General features: G+C 39.0%; 1 protein-coding gene across 20 annotated transcripts in view; it reads left to right on the forward strand.

Annotated features, from left to right (window-relative positions):
• The window catches only part of DLG2 (discs large MAGUK scaffold protein 2), a 1,555,116-nt gene that overhangs the window by 816,893 nt on the left and 716,021 nt on the right, over nucleotides 1-22,202 (forward strand). For 2 of the 20 annotated variants that reach the window (XM_014578101.3, XM_075919437.1), the window contains exon 1: nucleotides 1,715-3,190. The exons of the other annotated variants lie outside the window; for them this stretch is intronic. In XM_014578101.3, coding sequence (XP_014433587.1) covers nucleotides 3,113-3,190 — 78 coding nt within the window. In that variant the 5' untranslated portion in view covers nucleotides 1,715-3,112. Of the gene's footprint in view, nucleotides 1-1,714; nucleotides 3,191-22,202 lie in introns of those variants that run through there. 20 annotated transcript variants of the gene reach the window in all.

Here is a 22,202-nt window from a genome sequence, read left to right on the forward strand (position 1 = left end):
GCTCACCTTCTCAATTATCAGTTGATGTAACCGAGGCTTAATTAATCTTTGTTTTTGCTCCCCCTCAACCTCACTGCTTGCATGGGGGAGGGCCAGAGAAGAGCCATGTGCAGGGCTTTGGGGAAAGAAGCTGAGGGGACAGGGACTAGGGTTGGAACATGAAGACACAGGACAATGGGGGCTCCTTGTGAGTGTGAACATGGTGCCACTGTAAACCCATTACTGGAATTGAATCAGTCTTTGCACGTGTAGACTCAGCTGTTCTTTCTTTAGAGTCCTGCGGGTAATGGGGAGAGGTGAATGGTACCATTGCACTGGCAACTCCATTTCAACAACCTTACTCCAGATCTGTGGGTTTTTGCCCCCATCTTCTTGATGACATGACTTGTAATGTTAGGAGTGACAGGATTAACTAGGTATTAATGAAAAGTTAGTTAAAACTGGTTGGCGATAAGTAAGTAAGTAAAAATGTTTCCCAAAGACTTCAGCAGACACTATAATTTTAGTTAGAATGTCAGATTTTCATGAAAACCTTACAATTTTTTTTGCCAAAAACAGGTTTTGTGTGAAAATGTCCATTTAATCAAGATTTCCCATAGAAATAATATGTAGAACTTGTGTTATCTATAGAGCTGGAAAGTATTTTACAGAGGAGTTTGTATTTCCATTTTACATGTGAGTAAACTGAGGCACAGAGAGTTGAAAGAACTTACCTATGGTCATCCGTCAGGTTAATGCTCTGTTTTGTATAGAAATTATTTGACTGGCCATATACAGGCAGTCCCCGACTTACGCGGATCTGACTTATGTCGGATCCGCAGTTACGAACGGGTCTCGCCCCGGAAGACACGGACTGCGGGACCTCGCGGTCCTGCCGCCCATGTACTCCGGGGCTTTCTCCGTGTCTCCCTGGTCTGCAGACCAGGAAGACGCGGAGCAAAGCTGCGGAGGGGCTCGGGCAGTCTTGGGGAAGCCGGCAGCAGAGCATCCCAGGGGCGCCTGGGCTGCCCCGCTGCCCGAGCCCCCCTGCGCTTTGCAAAGCCTCTGGGGAAGCCGGCAGCGGGACAGCCCAGACGCCCCGCGGCTGTCCCGCTGCTGGCGTCCTCAGAGGCTTTGCTCCCCGTCTCTCTGGTCTGCTGGTCTCCAGCAGACCAGGGAGACAGGGAGCAAAGCCGCGGAGGACCCAGGCGGCAGGACCGCGGTGCGTCTCGGTCCTCCGCCCACATCTTCCTGGTCTGCTGGGGTGGGGGGGGGGGCGCAGCTAGTACACCCCTCCCCCGCCAGCAGACTAGGCTTTTCTCCGGATGCCTGGGGCAGAGCAGCTGGGGCGCTGCCGGTTGGTCCCGCAGCGCTGCTCTGGGCGCTACTGGACCAACCCGGCAGCACCCCAGCTGCTCTGCCCCAGGCGTCCCCAAGTCAGCTGCTGCTGAAACTGACCAGCTCTGACTACAGGAAGCCCGAGGCAGAGTTGCTCTGCCCCGGGCTTCCTGGAATCAGCTGCTGATCAGTTTCAGCAGCAGCTGACTTGGGGATGCTTGGGGTTCTTAAGTTGATTCTGTATGTAAGTCGGAACTGGCGGTCAGTTACAGCAGCGGCTGAATCTGGACGCCAGTTCCGACTTACATACAGATTCAACTTAAGAACAAACCTACAGTCCCCATCTTGTACGTAACCCGGGGACTGCCTGTACTCAAATCCTAGACACCAGCATGCAGCTGGTGAGGCTGGGCTTTGCCTGGGAGTCTGAAAATGGGGAGGAGTCCTTTCCCTGCCAAAGTCTTAGGCCCCGAAGCCTTAATAGATCCACATCCGGGGAAGCAGTTATGCCTTAATTCCAAGGAGTACAGTAGTAACAAGATCCATGTAGTAGTGGGCTTATCCGCCAGTCAATGTTAATCGTGAATTACCCCAACTCTCACGGTGTGGCAGAAGTAATTCCAGGGTGTGGGTTTCACAATTTCTACTACTGCACTGTGGAAGATCACTGGTTCTGTTACTTAAACACTTCTATAGCCTTGGGAAAAGGAGGGCAAGCAAGAAGATTTTCCCCAGGATGCTAATCAGTATCAAAAGGAAACCCTCTAAGTTTATGGCTTGAAGACTGCATTTGACTGGGAGGCACATCTGGTTGTTACTCTTAAATCTGCAGCCAAAAAAGATACATTTCTGCTTAATGCTTAATGCAGAGAATTTAGCGGCCAAGCAAACTGAAGGGTTAAAGCTGAAGTACATGGCAAAAGGAAAGCAGCAGATTGCTGTTGAGTTGTAAAAAATAAACATTCGTAAGCATTTCACCACTTATGTAAAATAACTAGTGATTAAAGGAAGAGGAGCAAACCAAACTAGGTACGGCAGAACTTGAAGAGGAAATTTAAGAATGTTGGTTTCTTGTTTCATAGTGAATGAGTTCACATAGAAAAGATCCTCAAGTGAGCCTTCTATCTCTTAAAACTGTATTTGGTATTAGTAAATGAATTGAATGGCTGTGATGTTTTTATCTCATCAGCTCAAAAACCTAAGAGAAATATATATAGCTTACAATTGTTGTTATCAGTGAATCAAGTCACTCATTTCTCTTTCATATTTTAATTGCATTTGGCCATGTAAAACACCTGTTCCTTCACCTAATAGTGACTATGCATTCCTATTCTATCAGCACTCCTACCCCTTTTGATTTTCCTATGGTACTGTGTATCTTGCATTTAAACTGTTGTCCCTGTCATTGCATGCTTGCAAATGAAAAAGAATCAAAGAGTTAAATATCAGAACACAAGAAGCAGGAGGTGAGCTGTCTGCTACACTAGTTTACTGCAGCTTCCTTTCATACTGACATACATGTATTTTGTGGTGACAGTGCTAAAGAACTGCAGACAGGCACTTAGCAGACTGGATGTGAGCTGGATGCAAAGATGCCTCACCCTGGACCTCCTGCTGGCAGTATGTAAATACACCTGCAGACTGGCCATACAGGGTTTTTCAGAAACCACTATGAGAGGATCTGAGAAAGCAACAGCATAGTAGTAAGACCTTTACAAACATTCAACCTGTATTTGAGCTCTGGTGGAAGTTTATTGTGCTGCATATCCAGACTGAAATCTGAACAATCACTACAATGTTTGCTTCTATTTGGTATGCCAAGAAGCTGGGACGCAGATTTGTGCATAATGCCAGGAAAGCAAAAATAGAGAAGGTATGTTCTTGGTGGGAATATTAGCCTTACTTCTCATGTAAGCTTTCTGTTACATACTGTAGTATATGTGATTAGGTTTTTTAATAAACTGAAAATGACCTATCTCTATTTATGTGATTTCATGCAAACATTCCTGATTTATGTTTCTTTGCTTGTCAGTTTGTTTAAATGCTGAAGATATAATCATTTCCAAAGTCTTTATGGCCCTTTCATTTTGCAAAATAAACAGCTGTACATCTGGTATCTTGCGTGTTCCGGGAACACTCCAGTAAACTTGTTGCTGTGCTGCATTATTTTTATGACTTCAACATTAGAATCTGAAACAACCATTGTTTTTTTTTTTTGCTGCTTGTATAAATTTATCTAATATGGCACCAATCAGAATGTAATATTAAGTGTTAAAATGCCTGGGGAATTTATTCCGTGGTACTTGTTGAAATGTATTGCAGCTTTGATCGCTCCTATTTAAAAAGAAAGCAGCTCTATTAAAACTAAATGGCAAAAATCTTATTCATTAGTCATTGGTTTCTAGCGTTATTTCTTGCTGTGTTTTTACATCCATCATAAGATTATATTTTATAAAATATGAAACTGTTTAACCAGCTGTTTTCTGTAAGTCCTTATATCTATGATGCCTCTGTCATCTTTTCCTGAAGAACAAAACTTAAAATGTGTTAGAATTTATCATTAGGAGCAGTGGGAATAAGTCTTCCATTTTGATTTATAGAAAGTATTTATAAGATCTGTAGTCCATCTTTGTGTTGAATTAACAGAATGATAGGCACCATTTTTAAAATGGGATGTTTTCACCAAAATTGGAACTCTGAGCATTAGACTGGAGAAAACATTGAACTGTGCAGTTGTAAAGTTGCCTTCATTACTCTGATGTAGCAGCTCCCTGGGTTTCTTTTGTCTTTGTAGTAAAAGAATTCATAAAGAGGCTTCTTTATTATTTCTTTGGCATTTCTTTGTGATACAATCACAGATCCAGCACAGGAGTCACTCCTTCATCTGAATTCATTGGTAGCTGAAAATGCTCTTTACCTGGGGCAAGTGATAAACAGAAGTAAACTGTTTGTACGATTCTAGTGGGAGGGACTGCCTCCTTTTTCCAAGGTTCCAGGTGACAAAAATGCGCAGCCCTAAAGCTATAATACATCAAACCGTAAACATTTACATCCTGGAAAATTATCTAAAAAACAGCTTAATTAATTAAACCATGTGATTATTTTTTATTCATTGTTATGGGAGTGCTCATAAATTCCATTTTACTGTGGAATTTTTGGGAGTTAATCTCACTATGGCAACTGTGTGTGGTACCATATAAGCTCATGTGCTTAGGTGTGTTTTGTTGGTGGTAGGGAGAGGGAGGAAATAAAGCAATACTTAAGCCTTGACTACCAACATCTCCCATGGCAGCCTCTTTTCTCCCCCACCCCAAAATGGTAGCTGAGGGATTAAATATTCATTAGGTAGAAACACATTCAGAAGTTTTAAAGCTGCTCTAGAAGGCATCATATGAAACTATGTGCACATATGTTTATTTTTTAAAATCTTATTGAATCCCTTTGGAAAAGTACATCTGCATTTAACAGAAAATGGAATTCCTGTAATAAAATTCTATACATAGTTTAAAAGAAAATTCAACTTTAATATAGTTATTTATAGAACAGCTTTTGTAGAAACCTTTTGGGTTTATCCCTATTCAGTTTTATAAGGCCAGAATTGGGCATTTGTGACTCCTCCTGGGCCCAATAGTATTCATATCTAAGAGCTGTTATTGAGGATTTTGAGGGGTTACATGAGCTTTGGTCCAGTGTGCCAATAGGTCATTCTTTAGGGGAGTTTTGTAAGAACCAAAATTTAGAACCATGTTTGTGCTCAGATTTTTTTTTGCAGGGCAAGAGGGAATTATTGACATGGCTAGGACTCATCCTTCAGGCTTCGTTCCATATACAGTGATTTCAGTGATTTGGAACTCCTTTCATAAATCACTATGATGTACCAGTGGCAAGAGGAAATCCATGCTCTAGTATGGCATGTAGGGTTTCCTCTTGAGTGCTACTTATGATAGGAAACTGATAAACACTGACATCTGCAGTCCAGTAATTGGGTAGCAGGAAAAAAAATTGAAAACTTGGTTGACAGTAAGTAAATGAAAAAAAAGTAACTTTTTTTGGTAAGGTTTATATTATTGATATTGCTTAGTTGAATAATCAATGCAATTATTACCTTGTTTTGCCTTGTTAAAATATTTACCTGAAAGTGGAGTTTATATTTTGCTGTGTGAGTGCATGATTTAAATTAGCTATACTTTTAGCAGTGGGCAGTTCAAAAAAGTATGCAGAAAAAAGAAAATTGTTTTGTAATTTAAGTCCAGACCGTAAAAACTGGTAGAATCAAGCTCTGTATCTGTCTCTGCCATAAATTTCAGATGTTAGGCTTAACCCCTCTGAATCTCCATTTCCCTGTAAGTAAAAATGGGGATTGTCCTTGTCTACCTCTGGTACTGACCCTTAAAAAGGTTCTAATTTTCTCTTCAATACAGAGAGGAATTTTGCAAAATTGTATTGCTTGAATGTATTTTTTTTTTGTCTGTAAACTCTTTTGGATATGGACTGAGTTTTATGTATGAACTGCACCTTGCACAGTGGGAACCCAATGCTAAATAGGACTTCTTGATACTACATAACTATAGCAACATCAAAGCAGTACTTGTAGTAGTAAAGATAAGGAAGACTAACAATACTGAGAAAAGGTTACGTAAGACAATTGTTCTTGCCTGTGAAACTTGTGTAATTGAAGTCCTTTCAGAGTGTGTTCTATAGACCCTGCTGATTCGCTTTAAATAGTTTTTTTGAAACAGTACTACATAAAGTGCATTAAGGAACCTTCAGTGTGCATCAACAGGTTCTACATAGACCTATTAATTAATGTGCAATATATTAGTGCACTTTGGAAATCATACTCCGATAGATACCCTGCCATATAGACGAGCCCTTTGATTGATACTTTGAATTTTTTTCATTAACCTGCAATCAAGGGAGGGCGAGGAATCAAGAGATATTAACTTCCTGTGGTTAAGCTGTAAAAATTAGTATTGTAAATAACTGGAAGTTGTGCAGCTAGGTAATTGAGCAATTAATCTATTTGATTTAAGAAGGAAAACTAAAAATCATCACAGAGTGGAATGGAAGATACTCTGTCATACTGTAAAAATTACTTTGTATGAGATGCTTTATTATAGTAATAATTGAAGTAAATTTGCTTAAAATGGTACTTTGGGGGAAAAACTTCTTAAAAAATCCATGAACTTAAATGTTGAAACATTTGATTTCAGCATTTTCAAAATGCAAGATGCCAATATTTCATTTCAGAATGACAATTTAAAAAGAAAACATTGTTTCACAATAACATTTTAGAAATTAAATATTGACACAAATGTATGTTAATTTAAAATTTCAAATTGACACGATTTAATTTTTGTGAGATCTTCATTTTGGTGAGGAAAAAGCCAAAAAAAAAAAACAGTTAGACATTTTTCTAGTTTTTCAGTTCAGCCACAAAACCAAAAAAAAAAAAAAAAAAAAAAAAATCAATTATTCTCCTATAGGCATGAAATGAGCCATTTCATGAGAATGCTTCATAATATCACAAAGACACAGCAGAGTTTTCCTTTATAAATATCTATCAAATGTAAATAGTATCAGATTTAGAATTGAAGAATTAAAATGAAGATAACCGCTGCTTGTTAAGTAGAGAGAGAGTATAAGTGAAAATGAAGTATATTCAAATTCTGAACATTACAAATTCTCGTTGAACTAAAGAGTTTTAAGTAGGGTTGTTAAAAAATTGGAATTATTTGCAAGATTAAAAAATAGCCATGGTTAATCTCCTTTGTGATCACACTGTTAAACAATAATAGAAGATCAATTTAAATTCAATATGGAAGCATGTCCTCTGGAAAAGTGGTTAAAGCATGAAGGGGTATATGAATATTTAGTATATCTGACTCATATAAAGATAAGAAGTGAGCAGCACTATCTCCTGTAAAGATAAACAAACTTGTCTGTCTTAGCAATTGATTGAACAACAGGAAAGACTAAGTGGTCTTATATACGCTAAAGTTTTGTATTGTTCTTAGGTTACATAAAAAACTCTATTTGTAAATTGTACTTTCACGAAGAAGGTTGCACTGCAGTATTTTTTAGATTATTTGAAAAATACTATTTCATTATCTTTTTTATAGTATATATTATTTTATTACGAATATATAGAGTAAGCATTTCACGCTTTGTATTCTATACTGTAATTTTTCTACATCAAATATATTTCAATTTTTGCTGCCAAGTGTGAAAATTTTTTGCTGCCAAGTGTGAAGCAGCTGGAATGAGAATCAGCATCTCCAAACTGGAGGCCATACTCCTTTCTTGGAAGAAAGTGGGATGCTCTCTCCAGATTTGGGCAGTGGTTGGGGTGGGGAAAAGCTTCCCTTAGTGATCGAGTATGTAGGGATCTTGTTTGCAAATGGTAAGCAGAAGCATGAGATCGATTTAGTGGATTGATGTGGAAGTGATGTATGTGCATAGTCCATGCCGGTGAAGCAGTAGCTGAATTCCTGGATGAAGATCTCGGTTTATTGGTTGATGTACATCTGCATTCTGAACTATGGTCGTGAACTTTGGGTAATGACCAAAAAGAAGAGACTGCTGGTACAAGAAGCGGAAATGTGGTTTCTCTGCAGGGTAGCTGGGTGTACAAAGAGACAGGGTGAAAGGACTCTGCAATCTAGGAGCACCTTGGAGTAGAGCCACTACTTTCTGGATTGAGAGGAACCAGCTGAGCTTGTTTGGGTACCTGATAAGAATGCTTCCTTTGGAATTTGGCCGGGCACATTCCACTGGGAGGAGGCACTGAGGCTAGCCCAGGACACATACTGTAGGGGATTATGTGTGCTGGTTGGCCTGGGAATGCTGGGGAATACCCCCTGAGGAGCTGGAACCTGTTCTGGAGGAAAAGGAGGTCTGGTCCTCCCTAGCCTCTATGCTGCCACAACCCTCACCAGGCAAAGCGGCATGAAAGAAAAAAGAGACTGCAGTGGCAGTCAAAAAAGCAAATAGAATGTTAGGAGTAATTAAAAAAGGAATAGAGAATAAGACAGAGAACATGTTATTGTCTCTATATAAAACCATGGCAACCCCATATCTTGAGTACTGCATACAGCTGTGGTCGCCTCATCTCAAAAAAGATATATTGGCATTGAAAAGGTTCAGGGAAGGGCAACAAAAATGATTAGGGGTTTGGAATGGATTCCATATGAAGAGAGATGAAAAAGACTTGGACTTTTCAGCTTAGAAAAGAGGAGACTAAGGGGCGGTTTAATAGAGGTCTATAAAATCAAGAAAAGGTGTGGAAAAAGTGAATAAGGAAAAGTTATTTACTTATTTCTACAATATAAGAATTAGTTGTCACCAAATGAAATTAATAGGTAGCAGGTTTAAAACAAACAAAATACAGTTTTTCTTCACTCAGCGCACTGTCAACCTGTGGGAACTCCTTTCCAGAGGATGTGGTGAAGGCTAGGACTTTAACAGGGTTCAAAAAAGCTAGATAGATTAATGGAGGTTAGGTCCATCAATGGCTATTAGCTAGGATGGGTAGGAGTGGTGTCCCTAGCCTCTGTTTATCTGGAAATGGATGATAGGAGAGGGATCATGTGAGGATTACTTGTTGTGTTCTCTCCCTCTGGGGCATCTGGTATTGGCCATTGTCAGCAGACAGGATACTGAGCTAGATGGACCTTTGGTTTGACCCAGTATGGCCATTCATATGTTCTTATGTTCTAAAACTATCAAAATATTAATTAAAAATTTAAATTGGTATTCTGTCGTTTACCAGCACAATTAAAAACCGCAATTCATCGCCACTATTTTTTGTAAAAACTAGTTAATTTTTTTGTTTTAATGGCTTGAGTTAATTGTGATTAATCAACAGCTCTAGTTTTAAGAAAGGGACTTAGGACCTGATCCTTGAGCAATGAGTGCCTTCTTGGTCACTTCCATGGTTTTCAGACAGTTGATATTGAAATATGATGATGTATTCGGTATTGGCACTACTTTTGCTCTTTTTGGAGCTTAAGGTTTGGGTACAAAAATAAAACATGTAGGTATTTAAAAACAGACAGAAAAATGTTTCCTTAAAAAAGGTTGACAAAGCTGGAATGTTTAATTAATGAACTTCTAGAAAAGTACATGGGCAGTCTTTGCAAATGTTTATAGAATACAATCTGTAGTATGACTAAACAGCAATTCGTGGATTCCAAGGCGAGAAAGGACCATTGTGATTATGTAATTTGACTTTATGTATTACATAGTCCAGAGCAGTTCCCCAAATAATGCCCTTTAAAATAGTCTATCTTAGTATTCATTCTCAATTTACAAATTGTCTCTGAATTTGTCTAACTTCAGCTTCCAACTATTGTATTGTTATACCTTTCTCTGCTAGATAGAAGAACTCTTATTAAATACTTGTTCACCGTGTAGGCACTTGCACTGTAATCAAGTCACACCTAAGCATTCTCTTTTTGGTAAACTAAATGTATTGAGAAAATCCCTATAACACATCTTTTCTAATCCTTTAATGATGCTTAGGGCTCTGCTATGAACCTTTCCTATTTATCAACATCCTTCTTGAATAATGGGCACCAGAAATGAACACAGTATTACAACAGAGGTCACAACAATACCCTATTTCTGCATCCAAAGATTGGATTAGACCTTTTGGCCAGAGTGTAACACTCCCAAATTTTCTTTCAAAGTTGCTGCATCCAAGGACAGCTTTGTCAGGAATTGTTTCTTGGGTCCAGGATGGAATTTCTATTCAAAACCAGAGAGGGGCCAGGAAAGGTTGCACAAGCCTCATTTAAATCAGGAATTTAAAACTGGGTTTCTTACATCCCAGGTGAGTGCCCTAACTGTTGGCTGTTATATAGTTCTCTCTCTCTCTCTCTCTCTCTCTCTCTCTCTCTCTCTCTCTCTTTTGCTCTAGTTTTTGTGAAAAATTTTGCAGAAAAAGAGAAAAAATCTTTGGAGGATGGGGAAATATTTTTTTGACCAACTGATTTCACTTGGGTTCCAAAGGAGCAATAGAACCCAGACACTACCAGTGCCTTTCTTTAGAACTTTGTGTTAAAGATGAAACACATCTTTTACTTTGCTGCAGTGAACTTTCTATATAACATTTTATTCCTATTACAAATCCACCTCCCTGTTTTAAAAACCTCCTTACTAAAGGTTATCTTGGTTAGTGTCCACAAGCCCAGCACAAGGTAAAGAAGAATAAAGTTGTACTTTTCCATAGCAAACTAGGGAACATACTGTAACTCATTCGTGACTGATCACCTGGTGTTTGGGGAGGGGAGAATTGACATACTGATTCATGTCACCTTTAGAATGTCAAATAATAACTTTATCATATTCCACTGGAAGAAACTTTAGAATGTGTTGCATGCATTGTATTTTATGGATTTGGAAAGATGCTCCCATCTCCATGCTAAAAGATTTGTACTCTTAATTCTCCATTTGAAAAGAGTGTTAAAACCTGTGTGTTCACTCCTTGGTATGCCTTATACTAACCACAAGGGCTCGTCTACACTGGCCCCTTTTCCGGAAGGGGCATGTAAATTTCACCAGTCGTCGTAGGGAAATCCGCGGGGGATTTAAATATCCCCCGCGACATTTAAATAAAAATGTCCGCCGCTTTTTTCCGGCTTTTAAAAAAGCCGGAAAAGAGCGTCTACACTGGCCCCGATCCTCCGGAAAAAGTGCCCTTTTCCTACTTCAAAGTAGGAATAAGACCCTCCGGAAAAGGGCATTTTTTCCGGAGGATCGGGGCCAGTGTAGACGCTCTTTTCCGGCTTTTTTAAAAGCCGGAAAAAAGCGGCGGACATTTTTATTTAAATGCCGCGGGGGATATTTAAATCCCCCGCGGATTTCCCTATGACGACTGGTGAAATTTACATGCCCCTTCTGGAAAAGGGGCCAGTGTAGACGTAGCCCAACAGTATTAGTGAGGGACTTACCTTTGATTCAGACCTGTGGGTAGGTGTTGTGGTAAATTGTCCTTAATTATAAAGGTTTTTTGTGTGTATTGAGATTTAATTCAGATCCATATGGCAAGTAAATTTGTGGACTTGGGGGCAGGGGGACTGTAATTGTTTATAAGACTGTATATTGATTACTAATGCATATTGGTAGGAGACCTCTCTTAGGTAGAGGTATGTTATAGTCATAATATTGAATGAATCCAATTGAGAGAATCATAAATAGCTGTATTAGGCATCCGTGTCTTGAAGTTAATCCCCTGCAATCCTTTATTCCCCTTGTAATTTTAACTTTTTCTGAAGAGTTTTGGTGCGCGCGCACATGCCTCCCCAAGTGGGTTCCTCCATGTATTGCTCTGTTTCAGCCTGCAAGGCACTCCCCTTCATAGTGACTGTAGGATTGCCAGGTGTCCAGTATTGGCCCAGACAGTCCGGTATTTGTGGCCTCTGTCCAGTAAAAGACCCAGAAAATACTGGACATGTGAAATGTCCGGTATTTCCTGTTTCCCTCGGACAGAAGCCCAGCGGCAGGAGCGCAGCAGAGGTGTAGCGAAGGGGGGGAAGGAAGAGGCACTTGTCCCTGGGTGCCACGCTAGGGGGGAGCCAGGCTGGGGTGGGAGCGTAGCACATGCTGCTCTGGCCCACGTGATGCTTTGAGCAGAGACCCAGGAGCTGGCCACATGATGCCTCCCTCTATACACTCCAAGCCAAGGCAGCCTGGCTGGGCAACTTTAAAAGTAAGATTTCCTTACCCGGCCATCCTGTTCCTCCAGTGTCTGGCTCTGTGGGGGAGAGGAGGGAGGATTTGATTAGGGTGGGCCACTCCTAGCACTGGGGATGCCTGGCTCAGGAGGAGGGGTGAGTGCATTGGGATGGGGGGCGCTGAGTGTGGGGCCATTTAAAGGTGCAGCACCCTTTTTCTTTTTTTGCTCAACAACTTTGGTCTCCCCCCTTTTTTTTCGTCAACAGATTTTTTTCCCAGTATTTTTTTTTTGGAGGGAGGGGCTGTTTGGTATTTTTTGTTAAACCATCTGGCAACCCTAAGCCACTGTCCTCTCAACTAAGGGGAAGTAGAAGGGATTCTTGTTAAAGTCAATCTGTATTTCTCCTTCATTGGCTAAAGAGATTTCTGTTAAACAGCTACTGGCTCATCCTTGCAATGGACTGTAGCTCTACCTCTGCCCTTCTCCAATTGGTCTAGGGGACTACCTTTGGCAATCGACTCTAGCTGGGTGTATCATGTAGTAATACATTGCATTATCACTGTGTGCCACCAAGACTGCTCTGAAAACTCATATTTGCATATAATATACAATCCTGCTTTTTAATTTATAATCACTACCTTGAGATATTGAAAAATAGCTTGGTGTTCTTCACCTTTCAAAAACAGTAGATGTAATTTTTTCCACTTAGCTTTCCCTTTGGTCATATAAAAACAAAACAAAAAGAAGCAGGATGGCATTTGGAAAAACAACTTCCACGCCAATTCCTATATTAATTGCTACTTTGGGTGCTCATGCTGTGACTTGAATAGAGTCAGTCTGGATCTATTTCTAATGAATAACCAGCTTGATTATCACCAACAACAGGAGACTGTTTTTGTAAAAGGAAGAAAAAATAATTTTCTCTTTGTATTCTATAAATAACTTTTTTAATGGTTTTCACCATCTAAAGTATAATATAATGAACTGTATTTGAAATTTAATAATATTTTTCTCTTCTTGGTTGACAGTTAAATATACCAGTGTGTAGCATTGTGAATATAATGTTTATTTCAAATGTGTCCCATTATCTATTAAAATTTGGGTTTTTTCTTTGCAAATTTCTGCAATTTGCAAGTGCACTATGAAAATGGCTTGTGCAATGTACAAGTGTGAATATCTTTGGCCTCAGTTGTTTCTTTTGTGTCTTCATTAAGCAATGCAAAATATAGCATAATAAAATACGTGTTCGACTTGGGATTTTTATTACACTTGGCACCTCTAATATGAATTCAAGATCTGGATCAGGTTAATATGTTGACAAGGAACACTGTCTAATGGAGTCAGAGCCTTCTGAGTAACTGATATCAGAATTCTAGCTGTAGTTTTAAAATTAATTATATTAGGCCTGATTCTCATTTATACAAACACCCTTTTACACCACCCTGATTGGAGTCGGTGTAAATGTGTTTTGCACCTAATCTGAGATATCTTCATGCTGCAGAGAGGTATAAAAAGGACTTCCTGAAAATGAAAATTGGGATTATTGTGATCTCAGTGATTCTCTGTAGGAAACTTTTTATTAAAATGCAGGCACATTGTTTCTTTAATGATGCAGTTGTACTTGAGGAAGTAGGGTAAAGGTGTTCCCCTGCCACGTACAAACTAAAATAAGCCAAAATCCTAGTCAAGACAAGACCGATGTCGTTCCCTAAACACATTAGCCTTTCTAAATAAATATTGTGAGAAGCCTAGGATTTAGCTAATGTGGTAATAAACCATGTTTCCTAGTGAACACCAGTCCTAAGTGTTCATGTGAAATGTGAGCTTGACACCTCTGTGGCTTTACAACATGTCACGTGTAACTGAAGAAACCGCTGTGCTAGCTCCCATCTCCCCCTCAGTTGTTTGGGTCTCAACCTTGTTCTGGAGTGATCACGTCTAGGCAGAGGGAAAATAGTCTTCAGAGCATGTGTAGTCCTTGGCTCCTCTTCTGAGACTACCAATGAGGATGTCAGATACAGTAGAACCTCAGAGTTGTGAACATCAGCGTTATGAACTGACCCGTCAACCACATGCCTCATTTGAAACCCGAACTATGCAAACAGGCAGCTGGGAGAGGGGAGAAGCAAATACAGTAGCCTACCGTGTTAAACTACTATGAAAATAAAAAGACCATTTAAAAAGATTTGTCAAGGGAAGGAAACTATTTTTGTGCTTGTTTCCTTAAAGATGGATAAAAGCAGCATTTTACTTCTGCATGAGAAAGTTTCAAAGCTATATTAAGTCAGTGGTCAGAACAACCATAACGTTTTGTTCAGAGTTATGAACCTCCTTTCCTGAGGTGTTCGTAATTCTGCCATTCTACTGTAATGTTACATCAGGTAGCTGATTATGTGAAGTGGACACCAGCACAGTATCAATTGGTCTATGACCATGGTTCTTACTCGTGATCCAGCACTTTGTCATTATCTAGAGCTGAATTTGAACAGCTGAACTGCATGAGATAAATTTCTATGCTTCAGTACCAGTACTTCAGCCAGCTAGTACACAGCAATGAAATCTACCTTTCATTCACTGGTTCTCCTATATTATGAACCAGCCAGGATGTAAAATAATCCCCCTCCCCCAAGTTGGAATTTTGTTTTTGTTATGCAATACACTGATTTGGACATAAATTAAAGAAAGTTCCTAGTCGCAGTGTTCCCATATGTAAAACATTTTAAGCTTGAAACACTACTACTTTTATAGGTGCTTAGAAGATGGAACAAGGTTATATCATTAGAATGACTCTAATTGAAAAGCAGAGATCTGAAAAAAGAAAAGAACAAACACCTTTTGATGTTGTTTTGCACTGAAATCATAAAAATTGTCTCTCTCTCTCTAAAGCTAAGGAAAATCTGCTCAAGAAAATTTCTTGAAATAGGCTAATGAAGACATGATGGGATTCAGATGCTAAATTTTGTGCAATGCAATACTGACAGACGGAACCGAACCTGGTACCTCTGGAGGTTAGTGCATGAGCCTCTATAGTTTGAGCTAAAAGCCTCCTGGATCTCATTTAAGGCCGTGGAACAAATTCATTCATTCATTCATTCATTATCTGTCTCTGTCTCTGTCTCTGTCTCTGTCTCTGTGTAAATTGCATAAGTGCCACTACATGGGACAGTACATGACACCCAGTAGGAGTGTGCGTTATACTAATATTTTTGGCCTGTACTTTACACTCTTTTTCTAGATCAGGGGTTTTCAAACATTGGATCATGGCTTGTGAGAGTAAGTTCCTAGGTGGCTGCGAGATGCTTTGTTTACCTGAGCATCTGCAGACAGGGCTGCTTGCAGCTCCCAGTGGCTGCGGTACACTGTTCTCAGCCAATGGGAGCTGTGGAAAGCTGTGCGGAATGGGCCTCCACTTCCCGCAGCTCCCATTGGCCAGGAATGTTGTACTGCAGCCATGGGAAGCTGTGAGCAGCAATGCCTGTGGATGGTTAGATAAACAAAGTGTCTCTTAGCCAGCTAGCTGCTCACCCTTTCAAGCCGCGACCCAAAGTCTGAAAACTCCTGTTTTAAATTGTTAGCTTCTTGAGGGCTGGACTGGATTTCTCTTTTTTCATAATAGTGGGGGTTGCTATAAAGTTAATATTTGTTAAATAACACACATCTGATAATAATGCTTTTTGCTTTTCACTGTACTTTGGAGAAATACTTCAAAGAGAACAGAAATTATTGATAAGGTTTATATGTTCTCTGTAAATCTCCTTTTTTCCCCTTTGAATGGCATGAATGTTTCCCAGTCTACTTTTGCAAACTGATGTAAGTCTTCTATTATTTTCCTTAAGATGATAATCTGGTCAGATCCACCTATATTTTCTTAATGTTCAAACTGCATTTTTTTTTTGTTTTCTCTATTTTTTCCTCTGGTCATACATGTGAAAGTTGCTTTCTTCATTCTCTTCCCAGAGCCCTACAAACAGGGTCAGTGAGACCTTTAAGAAAGGATAAACTTAAAAATAAACATCTAACTACCGATTTATTTATTTTTTCTAGCATAGAATATATTCACCTAGAAATTTTGAGTCAGTTCTTACTTTCTTACCATTCTGTTTGGTGCATATGTTTGCCTTACTTGTTTCATACCCCAGGAGTTCTGAGGCATTCATCTTATTCAAAGGAGAGGAAAAAATTGTTAAATGTGATATCTAACAAGTGGCTGCTTGTTTGTTGGAGAGAGACCTTACTGGTAGGTAAACTTTCACAGTGCTTAAGTACCTTTTTTATGTCATGTAGGCACTGAAATGCTTTATCTTAGAATTGTGTGCTGCACATGCCTAAATAAAAATATACCAGTTAAAATATAAGATTATCCTAATTAGAGATAGGGGAGGGAGGAACCTTCTTCATTGAGACCATCCAACTGCAAGTGAAGGATATACTCTTTCTCAATAATACCTCTTTGCTTTTAAAAAGACAATTAAGGCCATGTCTACATGGCCCTGAATTTTGGACTAAGTAGGTGTGAACAACAGTGTGCACCAAAATGTTGTACTGTAGCATGTGTGTGTGTGTGCGCACACGCAAGTGCTATGGATGTGAAATTGAAGGTCCTGAGTTCACTGTATTATAGTCCTCCTTGATGTGCATACGTTCCCTAAGCCTAAATCTTTTCTTGAAAACCTTCACTTTTCTTGTACTACACAAGAAGTGCATTATCTTCCTCAGTAATTTAGAATAGCATTTCTAACTCATTTGTGTTAAATTTACTCAGGGAAATTTAGGTATCAGTAAGAAGCAGGCCAGATTACACAATTGATGCTGTATGTTGCAAAGTACATGGTCCTTTGCTTTACTGGTAAGGAAGAACATGCAAACAAGCAAGTGTGTGAGTTTCTTACTGCTCCTTTTAGAAATTTACTCTCACTGCATACCATACAATTAAGCCTTTTGTCATTAAGAAAAGGATTTAATTTCAACAGAGCACCTTCAGCTTTGCTACAATTAGTAATTAAATATTTAGTTGTAGAGTAAATTAGGCATGCCATGTGATTGCTGGAAAGTGGGCTCTTCATTTACTGCTGCATAAATGTTTTACAAGGTGCTGTATTGTTTCTAGTAAATTAATAATGAAGATTTAGATTTTAACTGATTAATAAAGGCAAAGAAAGAATTACATTCTGGACTGGAGATAAAATTGAAGTAAATGTCTTTGACAGTGATCCCAGCTGTACTGGGAATTAAGTATCAGGCATCGATTGGGAAGGGGGGAAATCAGAAAAACTGGAAACCTTGAAGTGAGAAGTATTTTCATCTCAAGGTTGCAAATGTCTTATGAACTGCAATATACTTTTATGATATGGCAATTGAGGTTAACAGTATTGAGAGTAAATTACCAGTTTTTTTTCAAGACATTAAAGAGATGTGAATTATAGAAAAGCAAAGAAGTTTAGTAACTGGGTTAAGTGTTGTTTTTCTCATTTATTGTAGAAGTCCTTACCATAGGATATAATATTTTAATGATGGCTTTCTAGCTTTTGGTGAAATCTGGGAACATAATGTGTTTAACTGTCTCTGCTGTTGCTATTTTAAAGTTAAGGTTTGGCTCTATAAACAAACACACAGGCCTAATTCTGATCTCAGGGTACATCTACATTTGAGCTTGGGGGGCATGCTTCCAGATCCCATAGATATACTCACACTAGCTGTGCTTTAGTTTACAAACACAGAAGCTATCTGAGCACGTACTTTGGGGGTCAGGCAGGATTATGTGTAGGGTGGCTAGCCAGTGCAGTTGCACTGGCCTTGAAAGGTGTATTTCAGTTTTCAGGCATCAGCTTGAGCACAGCTAGCATAAGTACATCTATGAGAGCTAAGAATTGCACCTTGCAGTTCAAATGTAGACATACCTTGAGGGTAACTCTACACTGAATTATGAATCTGGGAATAGTAGAACTCGAGTTAGTAGACTATAGGTTTATTAACATAGGGCTTGAGTGTATAAACTGTTTCCTATCCCAGGTTAGGAATTGTTGAGCCATAGGACTCCAGTGTCTATACTATATTATATAGGATGAGTTGAACCACTTCCTAGAGCCCTCCCAAAAAATAGCCTTTTTAGCCCTTTGTTTGTGGTGTAGTGTGAAGAAAAAATTGAATATCCACCAAATTTGACTATTCAGAGGAAAAACAAAATGAGCTGATGAACTTGTGAGAGACTTGTGGTAGACTCCCAGGTCTGATCTATACTACAGCGGAAGGTCAAACTAAGATATGCAGCTTCAGCTACATTAATTATTAAGCTGGAATCAACTTATCTAAAATTGAGTTCCCATACTGTTCACAGAGTGGGAGGCTAACAGGAGCAAATGCCTCCATTAATTTCCCTTATTTGTCATGAGGAGTAGGAATACCAGTGCCGATGGGAGTGCCCATTGAGTTTGATTTAGCGGGTCTTCACTAGACCCGCTAAATCAAACCACAGAAGATTGATCGTGACATGCATCTATCTGTCACATAGTGTAGACATGCCTACAGAGCATAAGTGCAGTGGGGCTATATCTATTCTGCAAAGCAACGGACCTTGAACTCTGGGTCCCAGCTTCCCTCATGCTCCTCTGGAGGCAAGGGGAAATTTCTGGGATTCTGGGTCTGAACTCTGATTTTGCATAATTTGTGTTACATGGAAGGAGTTTAGCTTTGTGCCTGGTTAAAAACCCTGGGATTACACTGCAGTGTAGCCATGCCCCCAGTGGCATTTCAGTTGTATAACAAAGATCAGAATCTGGCCATGATATCTCCATTGAAATAGATTATATCAGATGAGTGGAAGGAAGATTATTTTAACTGACATAATTAACATTTCTTGTGATTATCTTGGACTTGAAAATGCATTTGATTCTTCCCTAATTACAGCATCTTCACTGATAGAGCCAAACATGCTGTGTGTAATAATGAGGGTGGTTTTAGAAGGCCTTAATGTACATAATTGGAAAACTGAGGTGAAGTAGCTGCCTGTTTGCAGGAGAGTTAGAAGAACAGGATTGTATAATTGGAGAATAGTGTAATGGGATTACCTACAGTCTTTAAACATTGCTTTCATTAAGCAAAATAATAAATATATGTATTAAATGTAGTCTCTGCTTGGGACAATATTTGATACTATGAAAAAGCTTTTTTAATTAAATTTGACTATAAAAATGCATTGAGAACACTAAATCAGTTTCTGTAAAATGCTCTTTTGCATAAAATTTCACTAAAATAAAAAGATCTGCCACAGCAAAGTTAGTTAAGCAGATCCTGCTTAGAAACTGCTAAAAATCTAATAGTCATTGTAAATCGTGTGATAGTCCTTTCAGCATGTTCAAGGTCAAAACAAGACAAGTCTTGTTACTGGGCATCCTTGAAAATGTCTAACCTTCTAAAGTACTATCCCAGTTCTTCTGGCTATCCCAGGAATATGGTGAGCAAATCTAAACTGGGTGTCTTTCTAAAAGGTGGGTGGGACTAGATCAAATAGAAGCTGGTACAAGAATAACTGGATCCAATTTTAGGGGCTTTGCTATGCAGGAGGATGGACTAGATGATCATAATGGTTCCTTCCAGGTTTAAAGATTTTCATAAACTAGTAAATGTCATGAAACTGCTTGAAATATGAAGTGGGATCATTTTAGAACCAGCGCTAATACTAGAATATAATTTGGATGACCTTCTATACATTCTTTCATTTCTGTCTAACATTGCAAACCATTTCAGAGGGGTAACCATGTGAGTCTATACCTGAAAAAAACTTAAACAATGAATAGTCATGCTGCACCTTAGGGACTTACAAAAAAATTAGATGGTACCATTTACCTTTTTTGTTAGTCCCTAAGGTGCTGCATGTCTACTCATTGTTTAAATATATTGCAAGCCATGTTGGATTACCAATTTTGGTGCAACATATTCCCGGAAGTTTCATTATCTGACATCTTTAAAGATTGATTTTTAACTCCTGGATTATTCAGGAGGTTGGCAACCCTAAAACCATAACTGCTGTTCAAGAAATTTCTTGTTCCCTTTCTCTGACTTAGTCTAGCTAGGATACCTTTTCCCACATAAAGAGGGAGGGACCCCAGAGTTAACATGGAAGACCCTGGAATACCAGGAGGCAGGTGTGGCAGCCACAAGAATAAACCTAATTTCTTTCTGTCCATCTGCCCCACTGTACATTTAATGATACCATTCCCACCAAGGAGGGGTGGCAACCTCATCCTCTTAAAATGAATCATTTCATTATGCAAACCTCTGACTTCACCAGGAATCTTGAAGATCCATTCCTACTGTTCATTTATCTTAATATTTCAGAATGCATTTGTCTTAAGCTTTTGTGGACTTTCCCAATCAATGTTATGTAACTGGCAGGGTATTATTTTGTTACTGTGAACAACTTAGAATACACTTAGATGCCACTACATAACAGGTCCCATATATTCTGGACAGAGTGGAAGGAGAGAGGTAATGTGCAGGGCCATTTCACTAATCAAGGTGGAGAATCCAGCCATGTGGACAAGCTTTTAATAGTAGCAATAAAAAAGGTTGAACTTTAGTGCTAAGGTTTTCAGAGACTGGTTGTAGAGGAAGAAGGAGAGGAAAACTAGATGACTCAAAGATGGCCGAGCTAGGTGTTGGAAATGACAGTAGAGTTGTACAGCTCTGTAGAAAAGTGCGGTCCAGGTGGAGTTGTCCCAGTTGTATAAGGATGTGATGTTTGGCTGCAGGGTCCAAAGCTCATCCAACTTTTTGTAGGGCATGATTTTGGAGTGTATGGGGCAAATCAAATGGTGGCAATTTACAGCAGACCCTGATTTTGGTTTATGTAATACTTCAAACAAAGTAATTGTGAAATATCAGTTGTCATTGCTTTAAGGCAAAGAACAGCACAAGGGGGAGGTCACTGGCTAGGAATACAAATGCAGAGGTCATGTTACAGTTGTGTTTTTAGATGATGGCCTGCCTCTGGATGTCCTATTATCAGAGTGGCAGCTATCCATGTTAACTGGATAAAATGTGCTAAGAGGTACTTGGGGCAATTAACAACGTGACATGGGACAAGATAAAGTGTGTGTGAGAGAGCTATGAGAAAATATTGCTCAAGGAATGTGAACAAGTGGAAGAGATAAGAAAGGGTATAATGTAGGAGGGAGACCTCTTTGTCTATGGAAGCTGAGAGAGAATGAATGCAGAAGGAGTATCTGGGAATAGTTCTTCTTAGATTTAGTTAGATGGCGCTCATTAGGTATTCGTGAAGTGAAGGAATCTTACACTGAGGGATATCAAGGTAAAAGCTGGAAAAGTAGGATATTAAGATAATAAGAATAGGTAGTATGGTTTAGGTTTTTGGATATATATTTACGCAGTTTGCAATCCTCTTCATTCTGCATAGTCAGATATAACATTTGCTATTGAAATCTTGCCATTTTAATATATTTCAAACTATAGAATCAGTATTACTGATTTATTACTCACACATACTTGTTTTCCACCAAAAGATTATGATGACTCAAAAGAAGGTCTTAGAATCCTAAAGAGAGAAAAATACATATATTAATATAATTATGAATAATGAGGTATGTAATTTACATTTGTTATGCATAGCAAAATACATAATTAAACAACATTCCATCACAGATTGAGGCATCAAACTCTCAGAGTGGAAAAGATATAATTCTCAGTAGCAGTACCAATCTATTAAGTATGGGAAGGTTGTGTTTTTGATTGTTCCCTTTTGGCTTCCTCAGTGTATGAGTTGAATCTTCAGTAAATCTAATCTTAATTATATTATTGTTAAACTTATGATTTGAGACCAATTGATCAGTAGCAAAATATAAGGTGAAAATTATTTTCACTTAAACTTTTTTTTTTAAATCAACATGTTTCGCGGAAACACATCTGTTCTGACTAAATTTCATCAAGGAAGATTTCTTGGATACAGAATGGGGAGAGCAGACAGAGACTAACCTAACCCCCAGTTATGATGTACTGGTCAGTTGTGTCCAAGTCTAGGGCCTTAACCACTTGGCTTATAGTCAAGATGGGGTCTATTTCTTTTTTGCTCCATGTTCAGAAATACTGTACAGAGGTCTCGTTTTTATTCTATATCACAGGCTGAGGAACCTTTTTTCTGTCACGGGCCATTGACCCACAGGAAAAAAAGAATTGCAGGCAACTTACCTGCCAG

This window comes from Pelodiscus sinensis, chromosome 1 (assembly GCF_049634645.1).
Source record: "Pelodiscus sinensis isolate JC-2024 chromosome 1, ASM4963464v1, whole genome shotgun sequence".
Taxonomy (NCBI): Eukaryota; Metazoa; Chordata; order Testudines; family Trionychidae; genus Pelodiscus; species Pelodiscus sinensis.